At 46.1% G+C, this 19,505-nt stretch overlaps 1 protein-coding gene across 7 annotated transcripts in view; it reads right to left on the bottom strand.

The window, feature by feature from the left end:
- LOC147019713 (kinesin light chain 1-like) overlaps positions 1-19,505 on the bottom strand; it is a 66,002-nt gene that overhangs the window by 21,317 nt on the left and 25,180 nt on the right. For all 7 annotated transcript variants that reach the window (XM_085894365.1, XM_085894369.1, XM_085894368.1 and 4 more), the window contains exons 10-11: positions 18,079-18,131; positions 15,512-15,576 (exon numbers count right to left, since the gene is read on the bottom strand). In XM_085894365.1, the coding sequence (XP_085750491.1) occupies positions 15,512-15,576; positions 18,079-18,131 (118 nt within the window). The remainder of the gene's footprint in view (positions 1-15,511; positions 15,577-18,078; positions 18,132-19,505) is intronic.

Below are 19,505 nucleotides of genomic sequence, written 5' to 3'. Positions count from 1 at the left end.
ATGACTCCACCCTCTGCCGTACCATCTGTCATCCCTCAGACCGGCAAGCTGCAGCTTCTTCGCTCACTGCAGACCTGGACAAAAATCACAAACTGGTCCAACACGTGGAACATGTCTTTCAATCCAGACAAATCTCACACTCTCACTTTGTCTCTCCAAAAGGACCGTTTGGAAACCCCCCCCCCCATCCACTTTCTCAACAATCTTCTGGAAGAAGTCCTTTCTTTCAAGCTTCTGGGTCTCACTATCTGCCATGACCTTTCCTGGGAAAGCCACATTTCCAACCTCGCCTCCAAAGCCATTCGCCGACTGGGAATGCTCCATCATGCAAAGTCCTTCCTTGGTTGGCCTGAGCTCCTGTTCACGTACAAAGCTTTTGTCCGCAGCTTGATTGAGTACTGCTCTCCCCTCTGGGCTGGTGCTCCTGCCTCTCACCTTTCTCGGCTTCACGCTGTGGAAACCAAGGCACTGCGGATCATTGGCATCTCCTGCGATGAGGCAGAGTCGTTGGGCCTCTCACTCTCTCACCGCAGGCAGGTCGGTGGTCTTTCTGTCTTCTCCCATCTCCTCTCCGGTCTTGCCCCCCCTGCTGTGTCTGCGATTTGTCCCCACCATATTTCCGCAGGGCGCTCAAGGTCCGCCAACAACCCCCTTCTGGTAAAACTACCAAAATCACGAATCACTGCTCACCTTCACTCTTTCATTCCTCTTTTTTCCCGCCTTTGGAATAAACTCCCTCACTCTGTTCAATCCCATTCTTCCCTCCAGGCCTTCAAAACAGCTGTTCACCACCACCTCTCATCATCCCCCATCCAAATCCTCGATCTTTTCTACCCCCGTTAATCCACCCCAAACCCACCTCCTTCAAATTCCCTGCTTTCCTTCCTGAAAGTCCCTGTAATGTCCATCTTGTATAACCAATGTTCTCCGTCCCATCCCACTCCCTTCCATAGATCTGTCTGTTCCCCACTGTTTTGTCGTTCGCATTCCCACCCCTCTTGTCTCATGCCCCCCTTGCTGTGTGTTGTGTGTTCGCTCTCATACGAGCCTCGACAAGGTATACAAATTTATTTATTTTTTAAAGCTTTAACTGTGCCAAAAGAACACCAAGCAGGTTAACTCAGCCTGGCATCCTTCAGAGGTCAGCAAAATGAGGACCAGCTTGCTGGGAAGTGAGCCAGTCAAGTATCCTGTGTCGGAGCAATGACCCGTCCAGGACTGTTCTCCCAAGCTGATGAAACTGCCTTGGCAGTCGTATGTGCCCGATGACACAAGGAGGATCATCCATTCAAATGAAGATGGTGGGGAGAATTGGAATAAAAATGAATGGAAGAAGAGAGTCTTACAAGACAGTAAGCGACGCTTCAACTTGCGATGAACTGAAACCTCGAAGCAAAACAGCATTACCTATTTCCCAATCCCCCTATATTCCATCACAGTTCATTGGATCATGCAATAAAAGAACCACACATGTCAATACAATGCATTACACATTATAATGATTGCAATTTGGCTGTAAGCTTCCAAACAACTTTGAGTCAGCAAGTAGAAAACATAAGCTCGGTTGTATTACGAGAGGCCGTAAGGTGACAATGGTGTGCAGTTGTTTTTTGCAGCAACAAACAAGCAAAATGATCCATTCTTTTATCACATCATTCCTTAAACATTGCATCTCTCGCGATCCAATTGCACCATGAGGCCCACTTGACCATTACAGATAAACGTCAACCAAAATGATTGTTCAAGATTTTGTAACCAGGTGTCACCACGATGATTCCTTGAAAAAAACAACAGCATTAAAAATAAGATTAAATAATTATATGTGCTGAAATACTTCATTATTAGCATTTGTTTTGCCAGTGAAGAACCCCAAAGTCTTTGTTTTAAACATCAACAACCCATTTGAGTTAATATCTGGCAGCATGCAAACTCAATATGCAAAGCAGCGATACACAGCTTCTGCTGTAGCCAATTCCATTTCGACTCAGCGACTTGACTGTCGGGACTTTTGGCAGATTGCCAACAGTGCACTCAACCGCAATAAATTTTCTACACCTCCTCTCTTTCATGGGCCTGAGGTTGTTATTTCACCTCTGGATAAGGCTTTGCAAATCACTGTTTCTAATTCTACCCTCAATGATCAGGGACACCCTCTCCTTGATTTTCCATTGCATACAGACTCTGATATTCCTGTTCCATTATCACTCCGAAGAAGGTTTCCAGAATTATTCATACTCCAGATGCCTTGAAAGCGACTGATCCTGATGGAAGCCCTGTGATTAAATTGACGATGTGTTGTCCTGAACTGTCATCAATTCTTGCCAAGCTATACAACCTGTACTTGTCTGCTTCGGTGTTTCCTTCATCCAGGAAAGTGGCTTCTGTTGAGCATTCTGATCCAAGCAACTATCATCGCAGATTATGTCTCACATGGTAAAACCGCATAATCCCCAAAGAGCAACCATCCATCTGCCACCCAGACAATTGTTCCTGCTAATGCAAACCATTCAACCACAAGATACGTGATGTGACCAGGCATATATATTGTTGCGGTTGAGGAAATTCGCAAACCACCATTCAGGTCCCGTAGGTGAGATATCTCTGTAAGTACATGTGTAGTTAGCCCAAACCCGTTGTTTAGAGGGAATAAATGTGATTCATTCGGGCTGCGACCCTCTGAGATAGCCGTTTTTCTGTTCTATCTTTATTTTGAACCAACCACGTCTCAACCGCCATCACACAACTACCACCAACCACAACGCCGCTTCACAACAACAACAACAACAACAACAACAACGCCAACAGCCACGATCTTTACCTTCACAACTCGCTCCCGCAAACATCGCATCACCGCCATTCCAAACGGCACCATGGCCATAAACCACCACCATAAACCCTCCACCACCTTCACCTCTCCTCCTTCTACCGCCATTCCCGCACCACCTGTGAACACCGAGCATCAGGCTGTCCTGGACTCGTGCAAGATGCGCGCCGAGCCGCGAGTGCAAAATGCGGCCTTTCCGAGGAGAATTCGGATCAGGAATGCTACACGCCCACTTCCGATCCGTCCAATCAGCAAGCGCGGGGCGGTTTGGCCCCGCCTCCAGGCGCGTCGGTGTAGAATCGAGATATGCAAATTCTCGGATCAGGGGAGACTCACGCCCCTTTTCCTCCGTCCAATGGGCGAGTGTGGCTCCACCCCCGAGCTCGTTCTGATCCAGAAATTTGCATATGGGTTCTCCTGCCGGCCTATAAAGCGCCGAGCGCAGGGCGAATTTGGGCAGTCTGTCGGGGTTCGGAGTCTGTCAGGGAGCTGCAGAGAGAGGAAGCCTGGAGCCTGGAACACGGTCGAGTCGGTTTGAGCACAGAGTCGGCCTTGGAGGAGCAGGGAGTGAGTCGGGAGGCAAGGGCGTACAGGTGGTTTGCTGCAGTCGGCTGAGGAGAATGGGGGAAGAGACCGAATAGCTCGGGTCCAAGGCAAGGAAGATGGCGGTCAGCGACGAGCTCGCAGTGGAATCACTCGTCGCAGGACCCAAGCAAGCCAGCTATACTCTTTCCCCAGAGCATCAACAATTCCCCCCACCCCCCGTGCTGAGATAGTGCAAAAAGGGGGCCCCGTTCCCACCCCACTCCAAGCAGTGCCAACGAAACCCGCGAAGGAGCACGAAGTCGGGGCACCGCCGCACCGCCACATTTGCGGCTCATCACAAAGACACGGGTAGGATCCACCCGGTCTCGCGGACCTGACCGCTCTTTCAGGTCCTGCGCAAATATTGGCCCACAGGCCCCGTCTGCCCCCTTGTCTTTGAGGGTGGCCCTTTTCTTTTGCTTTTGAGTAAATGTGTTATTGGCGCCGTCTGTAAAGTAAAACTGTTTAAGTGTTGCCATGTGCACGCGTAGTCAGTTGTAGATCTGCATTGTTGTGTTTCTTTTGTTGCAATCGCTTTAGGTGCATAATTGTTGTAATTGTATATGTGTGCTTCCCATGTGCCGCGGAATAAATGTGCATCATGTCGAACTGTTTTCCAGTTTCGCTTCGTCTTTTCTTTAATTGAATCTCCATCTTGCTTCACGTAAAGGGTTGGTAGTGGGCTTAATATGCCCGATAATTAATCGGAACCGTCGAGGCCGACGATAACACCGCTCGGTTATCCCGATAGTACGGAACGGGTTGCTTAAGTGGCCCGTGTCCGGAGTCGACCTGCGGCGAGGTGCGATCGCCCGGTCTACCTTCCGCGTGGGTACTTAGGTAGGTCGAGTTTGGCGAACAACCCTATCCCACGTGGGGGGCCGATTGGCTCGATCGTGGTGAGGCCGAAAGACACACCCGTGACTAGCTCTCGGTGTTGGTCCGAGAAGGTCACGACAGAATTGTCCGTCCGGTGGGTGACTTGCCGCGATTCGAGTTACGTGGCCGTTCGCACGCCGGCGGGTGCGAGTTCGCAACAATATATATATATATATATATATATATATATATATATATATATATATATATATATATATATATATATAGATATATAGATTATATGTGTGTGTATGTATGTATATATATATATATATATATATATATATATATATATATATATATATATATATATATATATATATATATATATATATATATATATATATATATATATATATATACAGTGGCGAGAACAAGTATTTGATACATCAGAAGAACAGAACTTAATATTTGGTACAGAAACCTTTGTTTGCAATTACAGAGATCAGATGTTTCCTGTAGTTCTAAACCAGGTTTGCACAGACTACAGCAGGGATTTTGGGCCACTCCTCTTCTTCTCCAGATTCTTCAGGTTTCAGGGCTGTCGCAGGGCAACACAAACCTTCAGCTCCCTCCAAAGATTTTCTGTTGGGTTCAGGTCTGGAGACTGGCTAGGCCACTCCAGGACCTTGAGATGCTTCTTACGGAGCCACTCCTTAGTTGCCCTGGCTGTGTGTTTCAGGTCGTTGTCATGCTGGAAGACCCAGCCACGCTCCATCTTCAATGGTCTTGTTGAGGGAAGGAGGTTGCTGGCCGAGATCTTACGGTACATGGCCCCATCCATCCTCCCCTCAATACGGTGCAGTCGTCCTGTCCCCTTGAAGAAAAGCATCCCCAAAGAATGATGTTTCCACCTCCATGCTTCACAGTTGGGATGGTGTTCTTGGGGTTGTACTCATCTTTCTTCCTCCAAACACGGCGAGTGGAGTTTAAACCAAAAACCTCTATTTTGGTCTCATCAGACCACATGACCTACTCCCATTCCTCCTCTGGATCATCCAGATGGTCATTGGCAAACTTCAGTCGGGCTTGGACATGCGCTGGCTTGAGCAGAGGAACCTTGCGTGCGCTGCAGAATTTTAATCCATGACGGTGTAGTGTGTTACTTATGGTTTTCTTTGATACTGTGGTCCCAGCTCTCTTCAGGTCATTGAACAGGTCCTGCCGTGTAGTTCTGGGCTGATCCCTCACCTTTCTCATGATAATTGAGGCTCCACGAGGTGAGATCTTGCATGGAGCCCCAGACCGAGGGAGATTGACTGTTCTCTTGAACTTCTTCCATTTTCTAATAATTGCGCCAACAGTTGTTGTCTTCTCACCAAGCTGCTTGCCTATTGTCCTGTAGCCCATCCCAGCCTTGTGCAAGTCTACAATTTTGCCCCTGATGTCCTTAGACAGCTCTCTGGTCTTGCCCATTGTGGAGAGGTTGGGGTCTGATTGATTGAGTGTGGACAGCTGTCTATTATGCAGATAACGAGTTCAAACAGGTGCAGTTAATACAGGTAATAAGTGGAGAATGGGAGGGCTTCTTCAAGACAAAACTAAGAGGTCTGTGAGAGCCGGAATTCTTACTGGTTGGTAGGTGATCAAATACTTATTTCATGCAATAAAATGCAAATTAATTATTTAAAAACCATGCAATGTGATTTTCAGGATCTTTGTTTTAGATTCCGTCTTTCACAGTTGAAGTGTACCGATGATAAGAATTACAGACCTCTACGTGCCTTATAAGTGGGAAAACCTGCAAAATCGGCAGTGTATCAAATACTTGTTCTCCCCAATATGTGTATGTATATATATATACATATATATATATATATATATATATATATATATATATATATATATATATATATATTGTTAAGGATTCAGCAGTGGCGGGATTCGGACGAGTGCGTCAATCACTGTCGGTAACCAGTTCGGGTTTTCACACCCTATACTACTCTCGACAGCCAAATGTTACAGATTCGGCGCCACCCTAACCACCACCATCTCCGGGGTTATATCGCCGGCTGGTTCGGCACAATTCTCGGGTTACGCGTCTCGAACCTCGATACCAAAATACACCTGTACCTTGCCAGCTGGGGGAATAGACCCTGGTTACAGGCTGGTTTTGTCAGAGACCAAGCAGAGTCTACCAGTCTGTAACCATTTTGGTTTTTATATCCAAATCGAGCCGATCGTTCCTCGACATGGCACATATTAATTCAAAGCGGCAACTTCATACGAATCAGCCAGATTTATTGGGGATATCGGGGAACATGACATAAGCAACGCATTCACGACAATGTTTTAATTAATCTATAATCCGTTCTTAACTCGGGAGCTACGGATTACGGGTTTCGAAGGGAACTCTAACGAGAAAAACCTTAAACGACATGCAAACAAGACACGGACAGCATGCAGACAAGACACAGAGTACTTGGTGATGTTTCATGGACGAGAGGAAAGTGTCAAAAGCAGGAATGTGGCTTGTGACAAGCCGATGTCCACGGATTCGAGCCCCAAGCTCGAGCACGCCGCGTGGCAAGATGGCACTGCCGTACCCTTTCTTCTCAAGGCACCGCTTGTGCACGCCCTCCTCAGCGCGTTCTGACCCCACGCAATGTCGATGGCACAAGACCGTCAGATCGATGGTGGGTGTAAGCTGGTTTCTCACAAGGTCCAGCATACAAGTCCAGGTCTGGCCTGTTCACCAGACAAGGCCAAATCGGGGTGTTGGGCTCCGGCAGGCTGGGTCCATGAGATTTCAAGACGTCGTCGAGCCATGAGGTGAGTAGGGACAGTCAGAGGCTCCGTCACTGGACTCCGGATGAACCTGTCGATGTCCGGATGGCCTCCTTGAGGAACGAGGGGAGGGACTGTGCCCCCTTGAGACGGATTGCGACGAGGAGAGTCCGGTCAAGCCTTGAAAGGTAGAGGGGCAAGTGCTGCGAACGGGTGCACGCGGAGCTTGGGGGTTATGGAAACCCCGGGACCCCTTGTGGTGGTGCTAATTCCCAGCGTGGTTGTTCCGGTGTGTGTGGTGTCGAAATGTGTGTTTGCGAGTGTGCTGAAATGCGTGCTGGAAATGGTGTGTATGAAGCACCGTGTGTGGATGAAACACCGTGTGTGGATGAAGCACTGCGTGTGGATGAAGCACCGCGTGTGACAGGAACCGCGTGTGTGAGTAGTATGGTGTGTGTGAGTAAAAGACAATGTGTGAGAGAGACCGCGTGTGTGAGGTGGCGGTATGAGAGGGAGATGGCGGTTAGCATGCGGGAAACCGCAACTGCATGTCCTAGTGTAATGGTGAGGTGTGTGAGCGTCGTGGCACGCAGGAGTGTGCACGTTGAATGGTGACGACAACTGCGACAGATGAAGGAAAAAGCCGGGTAGCGGCCGTAGCTGTTTTGAGGACCGTTGCGGGTTTGCACAGCAGCGAGCGCGGGGTCCGTGTTGTGCTCCGCACGAGGCCGCCACGTGCGTGCTTGCGGGAGTGAAGCCTGGTCCGTAAACGCACGCGATGCATTTGCCGATCACGCGGATGGACAGAAGGTCGGCTGGATTATGAATTTGGACAGGATGGGTTCTCCACGTGAGCATGTGTGTGAAGCTCCGACGGGCAGAGCACATGTGTTCGTGTGGGGAACCCCTCGAAACGCGAGGCTTGTTTTTGATGCGCAGAGTGACATCGTGGCTGCATGGTTGAAATTCGGCAGAAGGGAATCCCTGCCGGATGTTACCGTCCAAGAAGGGACGAGGTGCATGAAGCGCGAGCAGCTGCCATGACGTCACGGAAAGGAGCACAGGTTGCGAGTTGCCGCGCTGGTGTGCGCATGAAAAAAAAAAGCAAGCCCCGCTTTGGGTGAACAGGATTCCCTGGGCAAGGGGTGGAAGACCCCCCTGTCTAGGGGGCACAGGAACTACTAGTTTGGGGAATGGGTTAGCGATAGTTAGAACGGCTTCATGGGGATATGGGTTGGTTGTTCCTCATGGAGCCCGTGGAATGGATTAGTTAGAGGGATTTCAGTTTAGATTTTGGAAATGGGATTTGTTTGGATTTTTGGAGACGTGGACAGATGGGAAATGTGTAGTGGAGATGTAGCTGAGCTACGTAGAGTAAATGGAACGTGCATGAGAATAAGGGATGACGAGGGAGCATGAGTTAGTCAGGGTATTTAGTTAGAAGGATGGCAGTGTGGAGTGTTGGTGTGAGTTGCGAAATGGGAAGTGTGTGAAGAAAGAGTGTGGGACAGTGGGCCCAAGTGTGCGAGTGGAGCGAATGTGGTATGCATGGTGCGAATGACTGGTTGGGGGGGAGGAGTGATTCCCACCCAAGTGATCCCGGGGTCAGATTAATGTTAGCTAGTGGGTTATTCAAATTTACTGACAGGAGGTCGTTTTGTTGTTGGTGTCGAGAGAAGGCACGAAACCCGTTTGGAGGGGTGCAGGAGTTCATGGACCGGCTGGGAGCGTGGCTGTGGAAAGTTGAGTATTTGTTTCGTGGGCACCCCGGGCACCGGACTAGTCGGCCAGAGTAGGCCAAGGGCCCAAGAGGGGCCGGGATAATGTAGTGGGCACGGGCGACCTGTCGGAAATGGGACCCGTAGTGCCAGAATGCCACGGGGGCAGTGTAGGGGGCACGGGCGACCCTCGGAAAGGGACCCGGGGCATCAACACGCCACGTGGGCATTGGAGGGGGGCAATGCCAGAGAGGGCAACCCCCCGCGTTGTAGGGAGCAGCTAGGCTCGGAGGCAGCCTGCAGGCCTGGTGATGCCATGGTTAGAGTTCGGCAGAGGGGGAGTTCCTGCCAGTTGAGCCACGCTGCCCAGCCAGGAAATTGTGCGAGGGCACGAATGAAAATTTGAGGGCAAGGCCCAAATTTATAATGGACACCAACACAGGCGACGGGAATCATGGTTTTTATAACCGATAGTTTAAAAGTGTGAGGTGTTTTTTGAAGAGCCCCGGGGTAGTTCCAGGTTAATGAATGCTGGGATAGTTTGGAGATGTACCCCTTCGCACCATCTATCCCTTCGCTTGTTGTAGGCCGCTGGACTCACCTAGGTTGATCGCTGAACTCTGAGGAGGCCATTCTGAGGCTTTGTTGGGCCTCGAGACAGGACGCTAGTCTCTCCCTATTCCCCTCCAGAGAGGGAACGTAGGGGTTGGGAATAGGCGAGGTTGACAGGATAGGTTAGCCAGACAAAGACGATAAAGGGGGTTAGGGAGACAATTATAAAAGGGAAATAAAAATAAAGAGGGGATACATTTTGTTGTGTTATGTGGCAAATTAAGGGAGTGGGTATGGACAGAGACAGGCAAAGGCGATGGAGTGGGGGGAGACAGTAGGCAAGGTCCGAGCCCACCTTCAGAGCGGCCGGCACCACCGCACTCCCTCCAGACCTGATGGAACCACATCAGAGGCCGGCCAGCTTCACCTGCCGGCCTGTTGTGCTGCAGCCGCCTGTTCTGCATGGACTTGCCTTGCCATGCCTCGTTTGCCTGCCTCTTCCATGACCCCATGCCTGCGTTTGCTCCTGTGTCCATCCATCACCATGTGCACCAGGACCATCCAGTTTTGCAAGGACTGCCCTGCAGGCAGCCCATGCATCCATCATGCTCATTTGTGTTTTGCGACCATCTCCATCCATTCCCCTGCAACAACGAACTTTGAAAATGATTTTTACCTTCTCCCCTTTCACAGATCACAAGTCCTGGGCCATGGTTAAGTAATGGATAAGTTGAGTGAAAATTGTAAATACGTGGAACCTCAACTGCATGTTTGTTTTAGCGCCGGCAATTTTAGTTAAGTTGTCCGAATGAGTCTGAGAGTTTGTTTAGTTCGTTACGCAGCGCATTAGGTTATTTATTTTTGGGACACATATAAAGAAATATCGCACTCAGGGATCCGAAGGTAGAACGTACTCGGGGAAAACTTACACATGCTGGTCACACGAAAATTTGACGACTCGGGACGAGTCTGTTAAAAGGGGAGGGGTAGTGTTACGAATTTGGGAATTGATTACACACAACATACAGGTTCCTTTAGTCAGCTATGTCGATAAGTGCTTGTTCCCTCGATAGCTCACCTTTCATTTTTTAAATGTTCAGAAATCGATTAGATGTGCTGCGGATCGATTTAATAGTTAGGGAACGAACAATGGAGACATCCCTCCCCCTCTTCTGCGAAGAGGAAGAACCCTGCCGTCTCGTGACTCATGATGTCAATAACTCCCTCCCACCCGGGGTTGAGCGGGGGGATCACGAGGGCATGAGTCACGCCGGGCGTGGAGGAGGGGGGGGCGGAGAACAATAAGAGGAGATCTTTTTCTTTTGTTCAGGGGCAGAGTTGGAAGGGCAGAGTTGAAGAAGGAGTTGAGGGGAGTCGTTCAGCAGACCGTCGGGTCCTGCTTGGTTTGCGTTAGGGTTGAGGCCTTCGGAAGCTTTTTGCTTTGGCTGGCTCAGTGAGCTTCGGCTGCAGCCTGGCTCGGGAGGAGGCTTTTTGCTTTGGTGGTTCAGTGAGCTTCGGCTTCTGTTTGGCTCGGGAGAGCTTTTTGCTTCGAGCTGCTTTGTTTTGGAAGGAAGTTGAGCCGGTTGCTCGGATCGAGCTGCGAATGGTGGCTTCTTCTTCTTCTTCTTCTTCTTTTGTGGAGCTCTTTGTTCTCCATTTTGGTTCCCAGCTTGGTGCGACTCATGGACCTCTGCGTGGAGGTGGTTCCTCGGGGAAGTGACGCATCGACGGGAAGGATCGGCGCCTCGTCTCACCAGCACGTGTTGAGAAGCGTGGGAGGATTCGCGGGAGCTCGGGAAGGATCACGGCTCAGCGATTGGATCCAGCTCGCTCTGGCTGGAGCCGGGGTCCGAACAACTTGAAGACCACACGAGGTGGAGAGGTTCGAGATAGGCTCTGGGTTTCAGCTCACCTGTCCTCCGAGCTGTAGCTCGTTATTAAAGGCCTCTGCCACCATTTCTTGGGTGTGTGTGTGCGTACGTGTGTCCGTGGGCCCGTCTAATAAGTAGGAACTGCTGTTAAGTGCAAGTGACTGTACATAATAAGTAGACGGTTGTAATTCTTTTGTCATATTGTTGTTTCTTGTATAACTGCATACGTGTTTTGCCTTGTTTAATTACATACGTGCTTTATTATAATAAATGTCCTTGTGTGAATGTAAACCTGTTCGTTGCGTCCATTCCCTCATTGAACTGCCCCATCTTGCACTCGGAATATAGTTGGTTTATAAATAGCCGGTAAAGTGATCGGGTCCAACGGGACAGCGTGATAATACCCCGCTCGGTTATCCCAAAAGGAAGCGAGCTGCTTAAGCGGCTCGTTTCCAAGCGGTCCCGTTGAGGTAAAATCTCTCGGTAACATACCCGCGCCAATAATTAGGTATATCGAAGATTTGGCGATCAGACCCTGTAGCGCGCGGGTGGAGTACGGACAAGGTTGTGGTGTGGTTAAAAACACACCCGTGGCTGGTTTCCGGCATTGTTCTGGAAAATCACGACTGGATTGTCCGTTCGGTGGGCGAAGCGACCGCTATTCGTTAGAAGCGGTCGTTCGCACGCCGACGGGCAGGAATTCTACAACAATATATATATATATATATATATATATATATATATATATATATATATATATATATATATATATATATATATATATATATATATATATATATATATATATATATATATATATATATATATATATATATATATATATATATATATATATATATATATATATATATATATATATATATATATATATATATATATATACACACACATACACTACCAGTCAAAAGTTTGAGAACATCAACATTTTTCCAGTTTTTCTGAAATGTAAGCAGAAATGTAAGCATTTTTCAATGTACTCTAAAATTAAGGCATAGAACAAATAAACAATTACAGATAAAAAAAAAATCATGGAATCGTTTTGTTGAACAAAATTTAATCTAAATTTTTGACTCAAAGTTGCCACCATTTGCAGATATAACAGACGAACATACTCGCGGGATTCTTTCTCCAATGGAAATCAAATATTGTTCGAAAAGTTCTTCCCAACACTGTTGTAGAAGTTCCCACAAATGTGTTGCACTTGTAGGTTGTTTTGCTTTCACCCCTATGTCCAGTTCATCCCAAACCAGCTCGATGGGGTTTAAGTCTGGAGACTGTGCTGGCCATTCCATGATTTGAAGCCAACAGTCTTGTTCTTTTCTTCTCAGGTAGTTCTGACATAGCCTGGAGGTATGTTTTGGGTCTGATCTTGCTGTAGGATGAACCCCTGACCAACTTGGTCAGGGGATCGACCAGAGGGGATTGCATTGTGCTGCAAAATGCTGTGGTAGCCCTTTTGGTTCAGGGTGCCAGTCACTCTGTGCAAGTTGCCGACTCTGGATCCAGCAAAAGAGCCCCAGATCATCACGTTTCCTCCTCCAAGTTTGACAGTTGGTGTCACACACTGAGGAACCATCCTTTCCTCTACTTGACAGCGTATAAAAACCCTGCGTGATGAACCCAAAATTTCAAATTTTGATTGCTCAGTCCATAAGACCTTCTTCCAGGTTTCAGTAGTCCACTGGTGGTGCTTCATGGCCCAGGCAAGCCTCTTTTTCTTATTTTGCAATCTTAGCAATGGCTTTCTTAGGCCTCGGTCACATTTGCCATGGCGGCAGTGGGGTCTCCAAAATCTACGGCCATTAGCAATTATACGGCGGCCGCAGAATTTCCACGGTCACACAATGTAGCAGTCACTTCTTCTTCTTCTTCTTTCGGCTGCTCCCTTTAGGGGTCACCACAGCGGATCATCAGTCTGATCCGCATAGTGATTTGGCACATGTTTTACGCCGGATGCCCTTCCTGACGCAACCCTGGTCGCCTCTTACGACACAGGGATATGGTACACCTATTTTAACCGGGGTATACACCGGCCCAGTATACTGGTACTCATTTCGCCGACCTCGGAAGGATGACAGGCTGAGTCAACCCCCTGGTGTATTAATTCAGTAGCACAACGGGGCTTGAACTCAGGACCTTTTGGATCCTAAGCCGCTGCCCGAACGACTGCGCCAGGCTACACACCAGGCTACACACAATGTAGCAGTCACATATGTTTTTATTTTTCGGGGAGCCGCACGGGGTATTTAGAAATTGTGGAGACCGAAAACGTGGGGTTGCCGTACGGTATATGATTTGACGTCGCACAGTGACCTTAGGGTGTTCCTGCGGCTGCCATAGAATTTTCAAGGCAGACGCAAGGTGCCCGCAAAGCGACCGCAATGCGACCGCAGGGGGGCCCTAAGGCAAACGTGCGGCCAGATGGACAGTAACGAATGGGTTAATATATAATTTTTTTACAGTTTTTTTTTTTCTTTTTCGGTTTGTCGAATTGCTACAGCGAACGTAGAAATGAAAAAAGTTATAACTCCACGTTACAATTCCACAGCAACCTTACGGCCTGTAAAATATAGCCATACGGCGTAAAGCCACCCTGAGGCCACCGCAGAAACTCTGCGGCTGCAGCACGTTTGTCAATTCAGAGGGCGTACAGCCGCTGTATCCTCGCCGTAGAACAAATGTGACTTAGGCCTTAGGTCTTAGAAATTGTGGAGACCGAAAACGTGGGGTTGCTGTACGGTCTTTGATTTGATGTCGCACGGTGACCTTAAGGGGGCCCTGCAGCGGCCATATAATTTTCAAGGCAGACGCAAGGTAGTCTCAAGGTGCCCGCAAGGCGACCGTAGGGGGCACTAAGGAGAACGTGCGGCCAGACGGACGGTAACGAATGCGTTAATTTTTTTTTTTAACCATTTCTTTTGTTTCGGCTTGTCGAATTGCTACGGCGAACGTATAAATGAAAAAAAGTTATAACTCCGCGTTATAATTCCACGGCGACCCCTACGGCCTGTAAAATATAGACATATGGCGTCGGGCCACCCTGAGGCCACCTCAGAATCTCTGCGGCCGCCACACGTTTCTGTCAATTCAGAGGCGTACGGCCGCCGTATCCTCGCCGTAGAGCAAATGTGACTTAGGCCTTACTGCCACTCGACCTGTCAAACCTGCAGCTCAAAGTCTTCTCTTCACAGTTGAAGCTGAGACTTCCTTACTTCGACCAGTGTTAAGCTGTGCTTGAAGCTGCTGTCCTGTGAGCCGCCTATCACGCAAGCTGTTGACTCTTAGAAACTTGTCTTCTGATTGTGTTGTGGCTTTGGGTCTACCAGACCTCTTCTTGTCAGAATTTCTTCCAGTTTCCAAGTGCCTTTTGATGGTGCAGGAAACTGTACTCACTGACACCTTGGTTTGCTTTGCAATTTCTCCAAAGGAAAGACCTACACTTTTAAGAGTTATAATTGTCTGTCTGTCTTCCTTTGTTAATTGTCTTTTTCTCGCCATTATGATAGCAATATACTACTTCCTGCAGTGCAGTATTGTCCAAATAATGCTTCAGAGGTTGTAGCAACACAGTCTGTTCCAACACTGCTTTTATACAGACAGAGGGTTTGTAACTAATCAACAAAAGTTTGGACACCTGTAGCAATTGTTTGCATCAACTTTCAAGGCTTAATTTACTTATTTTGCTGCAGAGCAGCTGCAGTTGCTAACCCATTACTTGTTCCCTGAAAAGGGCCTTTTTAACAATCTGAAATATACATTATTTTTCAGTTTTTGGTAACCTAAACTTTCTTTTTTCTTAACCTCTGGCAGTTTACCACTTAGCTTTGTACCATTTCAGGTTATTCACTGGACTTGAACGGCTTAAATTTCAGTAAAAACTAGAAAAATGGGGGTGTTCTAAAACTTTTGAACGGTAGTATATATGTATATACATATATATATATATATATATATATATATATATATATATATATATATATATATATATATATATATATATATATATATATATATATATATATATATATATATATATATATATATATATATATATATATATATATATATATATATATATATATATATATATATATACATATATATACATATATATACATATACATACACACATACACACATACACGCGCGCACACGCACGCACGCACGCACACACACACCCACACGCGTAGTGCGTCACTTATAATATGACTCAAATCACCGCTGTATGACTTTTATCAATCATTACAAGCAACAACTCAATCTAAACTTCTACAAATCAGATTACAAACAAGCTGAAGTTCCCACATAACAGTGTCTTGATGCAGCCTACACACCTTTCCGTTTTCATCATCTTGTACCAGTTGCCATATTCAAAAGGCCCATCGGTTTTATTTCCACTCTGTGGGAGTAAATTAAAATTAAACTGGAGGTGAAGAAAATGTGGGGGAAAAAAACCTGATTTAAAGAATGAGATTGGCAGGTGAAGAAGCAGGAGATTATATGAATGTAAAAAAAAAAAAAAGGGCAAAATTCAAGGAAATTGGAAACAATAAACAATGAAACACAACAGTCGATCAGATGGTGGTCCCACACATGTCATCAAGAAATTAAATTTTCCTGGAAAATATTGCATATGTGTGTGTGTAAGTGGATACAGTACAAGCATATAACAGCTCATGCTTGGATGAAGTGAAGTGCAATACAATGTAAGCGCACTGAAACCAACAAAACTCAAATTGTCGATGCTGCACAACTTTTATCATTGCAAGCAAAATCTGAAACTCAACTTCGAGTGAACCGATTGCTTTCATTATCGAAATAGATTAGCAGTTTCGCATACACACTTGCTGCACTAGGTTGTTGTGGCTGGTGTAATTATTGGGGAGTATATATCCACACAGTTTTAGCCCGATTCATATGAAAAGGAACACTCCGGGCATTTCACAAAGGCTTTAATCAATCATCTATATTTCAAAACCCACCTCTGTAAATACGTGCGACATTAAACCAAGTGAATCAATATAATGACAACTTTGGGTTGCTCGTCCTTTCGGTAGTTGCGAGGAAAATCGTTCCGTATCGATCTTCATTCACGTCAAACACTCCAAAACATTTTGCGGGTGCACATTTGACTCATCTGTTCGACATGGGGTTTTCAAGACGTCTTGTGTAAAATGAAGCAACTAGAGCAATTTCAAGAACATCCTTAATCAGACAAATCGTCTGGAATGCTCTGTCCTCTGTCACACAACTTTCATCATCAGATTGGTTCAGTGACATCACAGTAAGAACTTCGTGCCAGCAAATACACTCCACCTCGCTCGCAGCTACGACTCAGCTGCCCGCGTGTACACCCGTCAGTGATCTCAGTTCTCCCAACTGCCTCCAGGCCCTCGTCGCTCGAATGTGAGCAGTCATCACTAAAGTCATGAATAACTTTCCTCTTGGGTTGAAATGAATAAGGTGGTACCCCACTTATCGCGGGTTTCGTCGTGTATATACTCCACTCATCGCAAGAAAAAAAAAACAATAGGATAAGCCATACTCGATAACTCTGGTTTCTCTGCCAGCGGTTCAAAGCTTACGACAGGTGACATCATCAGATTGCGGGTCGTACTTGATCGGTCAGAACTTGAAAATTTACAAGCAAAATTTTACATACTTTTCTTGATATATTTCTTGAACTATAAAGTGATATTTCAAAAAGCAAAAAATTATTATTTTTTTTTTTTTAGCACATTACAACGATGTAGACGCAAGATAACATGCCCCGAGTGTTCCTTAAGGGCTGGCAGGATGACCTCGAGGCACACACACAAACAATCGTCTCTAAGCTGTCGAGCATGGGGTCGAATCCCAACTCAACTAAAAATTCTCATCCCAGTGCTCCAGAGAGAGGGTGATTCATCAACGTCAGTGCAGTCACCTCGGATGGACGTTAAACTGGGTGTCCGTCTGCTGGCATCGGTTGATGGACGTTAAACATCCCATGGTGTCCTACGCGAAGAGTTTTATCGATCAAAACAGTGCAGCATGCGAGACATTTATTAACAATTGAGAATTGGAGCTCATTTGTGGATTCATTACCTCCGCCACCGAAGGTGGACTGAGGTTATGTTTTCTCCCCTGTCTGTTTGTCTGTGAGCAAGATATCTCAAAAAGTTGTCGATGGATTCGGAGGTAATTTGGTGGAAAGATTGGGTGTGTTGCAAGGACTAATTGATTCGATTTTGGTGAATATCTGGACGAGAGATTTTTTTTTAATTTTTCAAGTGATTCTTCACCATTGAGAGATTGGGCCAAAACTATATATATATATATATATATATATATATATATATATATATATATATATATATATATATATATATATATATATATATATATATCACGATATTTTAAAAAAGTTGAAGACAGATTATGATGAAACTTGGTGTACGAGTTGGGTTGGTGACAAGACCAAGCAAGTCGATTCAATTTTGGTTGACGTCTGGATGCAGATCTGGTCTATCAGTGAAATACAAAACGTAAGCTGTTCAGCCTGGCGGAGGTATGCACTCCACCGAGTGCCGTTCTAGTTGTGAATGAAATGTCCGTGTGCATGTGAACGTTGTGTGTATGAAAGTGAGTGCCATTTATGGAAACATAGTCAACTTTGGTTATGAGGGTCTCGGCTATGAGGGACATTCATCGACGAGGGACTAATTTTCATGGCAGATGTTTGAAATTTATGTGTTTTCAACCTTTTTACGTGGAAGGAATAAAATAATAAAGAAATAAAGGAAAAGAAAAGAAACACAGGAAAAACAACGGCGAGACACGATGATAACAGCAATAAAAACTAAGTGTACCCTTTATAAACACGACTGAAGGTCACTGTATATCAGTTCTGCTTGTTTACCTTTATAAGGTATTCTCGTTCCTCAGCCTGTACCCAAATAGGCTTGTTCGGACCTGCAGGCAGACAACCAGGATATCAGAACAGATATTCCATCTGACCTTTATTTCAACAAATCCCTTCAGTCAGGCAGCTTAACGAACCGATGAAGACATTCCGGCCAAAAGCACCAACATTTATTTTTGATGCTTGCCGGGGTCTTCCGATTTGTCTTTCTGCAAGGAACCATCAAAATCTGAGCACTTCGAGGCGATAAAATTAAATATTTAGTGTTTTGGGCCATTTCCAAGCTTAAAGTGGCATACATTTGGAGTTTTGTATTTTACCTGTACGAGCAAGTTCATTCAGAAATAATGGATAATCCTGTTTCTGGAGGATTCACAATGGTCAATTCTCCTTGTAGAGTGTATACCATGCTTCAATTTAACATACGACAGTCCTCTCTGACTTCAGTAGTTCCAGAGATATTAACATTTAAAGTTTGTTTGTCACATTTTGCACCAGCAAAGTTCAATTCATCTCCAGCCAGCCCTTTTACAGACACACCTGCCACCGCAGCCACTCGTGTGCTCTTGCAACGGCACTTGACTAGCTCGGTTCATGCTTTTGAGGCCGTGGGCAGCTTTGTCCATACAGGATGATGGATTCCATGACCTTGCTCATGATCAGAAGTAAGCTTATAGCTCTGTAGTTAAGGGGATCTGAGGGTCCCATTCACAATCTCACGAGATATGTCACATGGAAATTTGTTGGAATTGGCACTCTCAAGTGATTGTAAGTCGCCTAATTGTATTCATCAGTGATCCGAAACTAAATTTATGATCTTCTTCGTGACACACACACACACACACACACACACACACACACACACACACACACACACACACACACACACGCACACACTTTTTATGTTTTACGACAAAACGTCATCTTCACATGTGACAAAGGGACAGACAGACAGACAGACAGACAGAGAAGCGGGTTTTTTGTACACATAGTCAAAGCTCATGGAAGAGCTATTACTCTACAGTTTGGGTGTTTTTGAATTACATGTTAAAATCTGTAGACAGAGCCAAAAATGAGAGAATTTCTATCGTACCGCAATCCCCTGGAAGGGTACTCCAAACTCACGTTCTTATCCGGAAACTAGATCATCTGGGGTATTTCAGACCACCTGTGTTTTTTGCAAATGCAAAAGCAAAACGATGAATCAAACAAACAGTTGAGTTTCTCGTGTACACACACACATATATATATATACACATACATACACATCGGGAGTATGCGAAACAGAAAAATGATTGCGGAAAAAATGATTTTACAACACGTAGTCGTTGTTGCTTCTGCTGTCATCGTGGCTGTGCTTGCTGTTTGTGTGCGCCTTCCTTCCTTTTCGCTGTGTCCATGAGCGTCAGGGTAAGGGTTAGCTA

The sequence above is a fragment of the Eptatretus burgeri genome, chromosome 9, assembly GCF_056783735.1.
Source record: "Eptatretus burgeri isolate ZD-2024b chromosome 9, Ebu_testis_v1, whole genome shotgun sequence".
Classification (NCBI taxonomy): Eukaryota; Metazoa; Chordata; class Myxini; order Myxiniformes; family Myxinidae; genus Eptatretus; species Eptatretus burgeri.
Note: the sequence above shows the minus strand (reverse complement) of the source record. Positions and strands in the feature narration are given on the sequence as shown.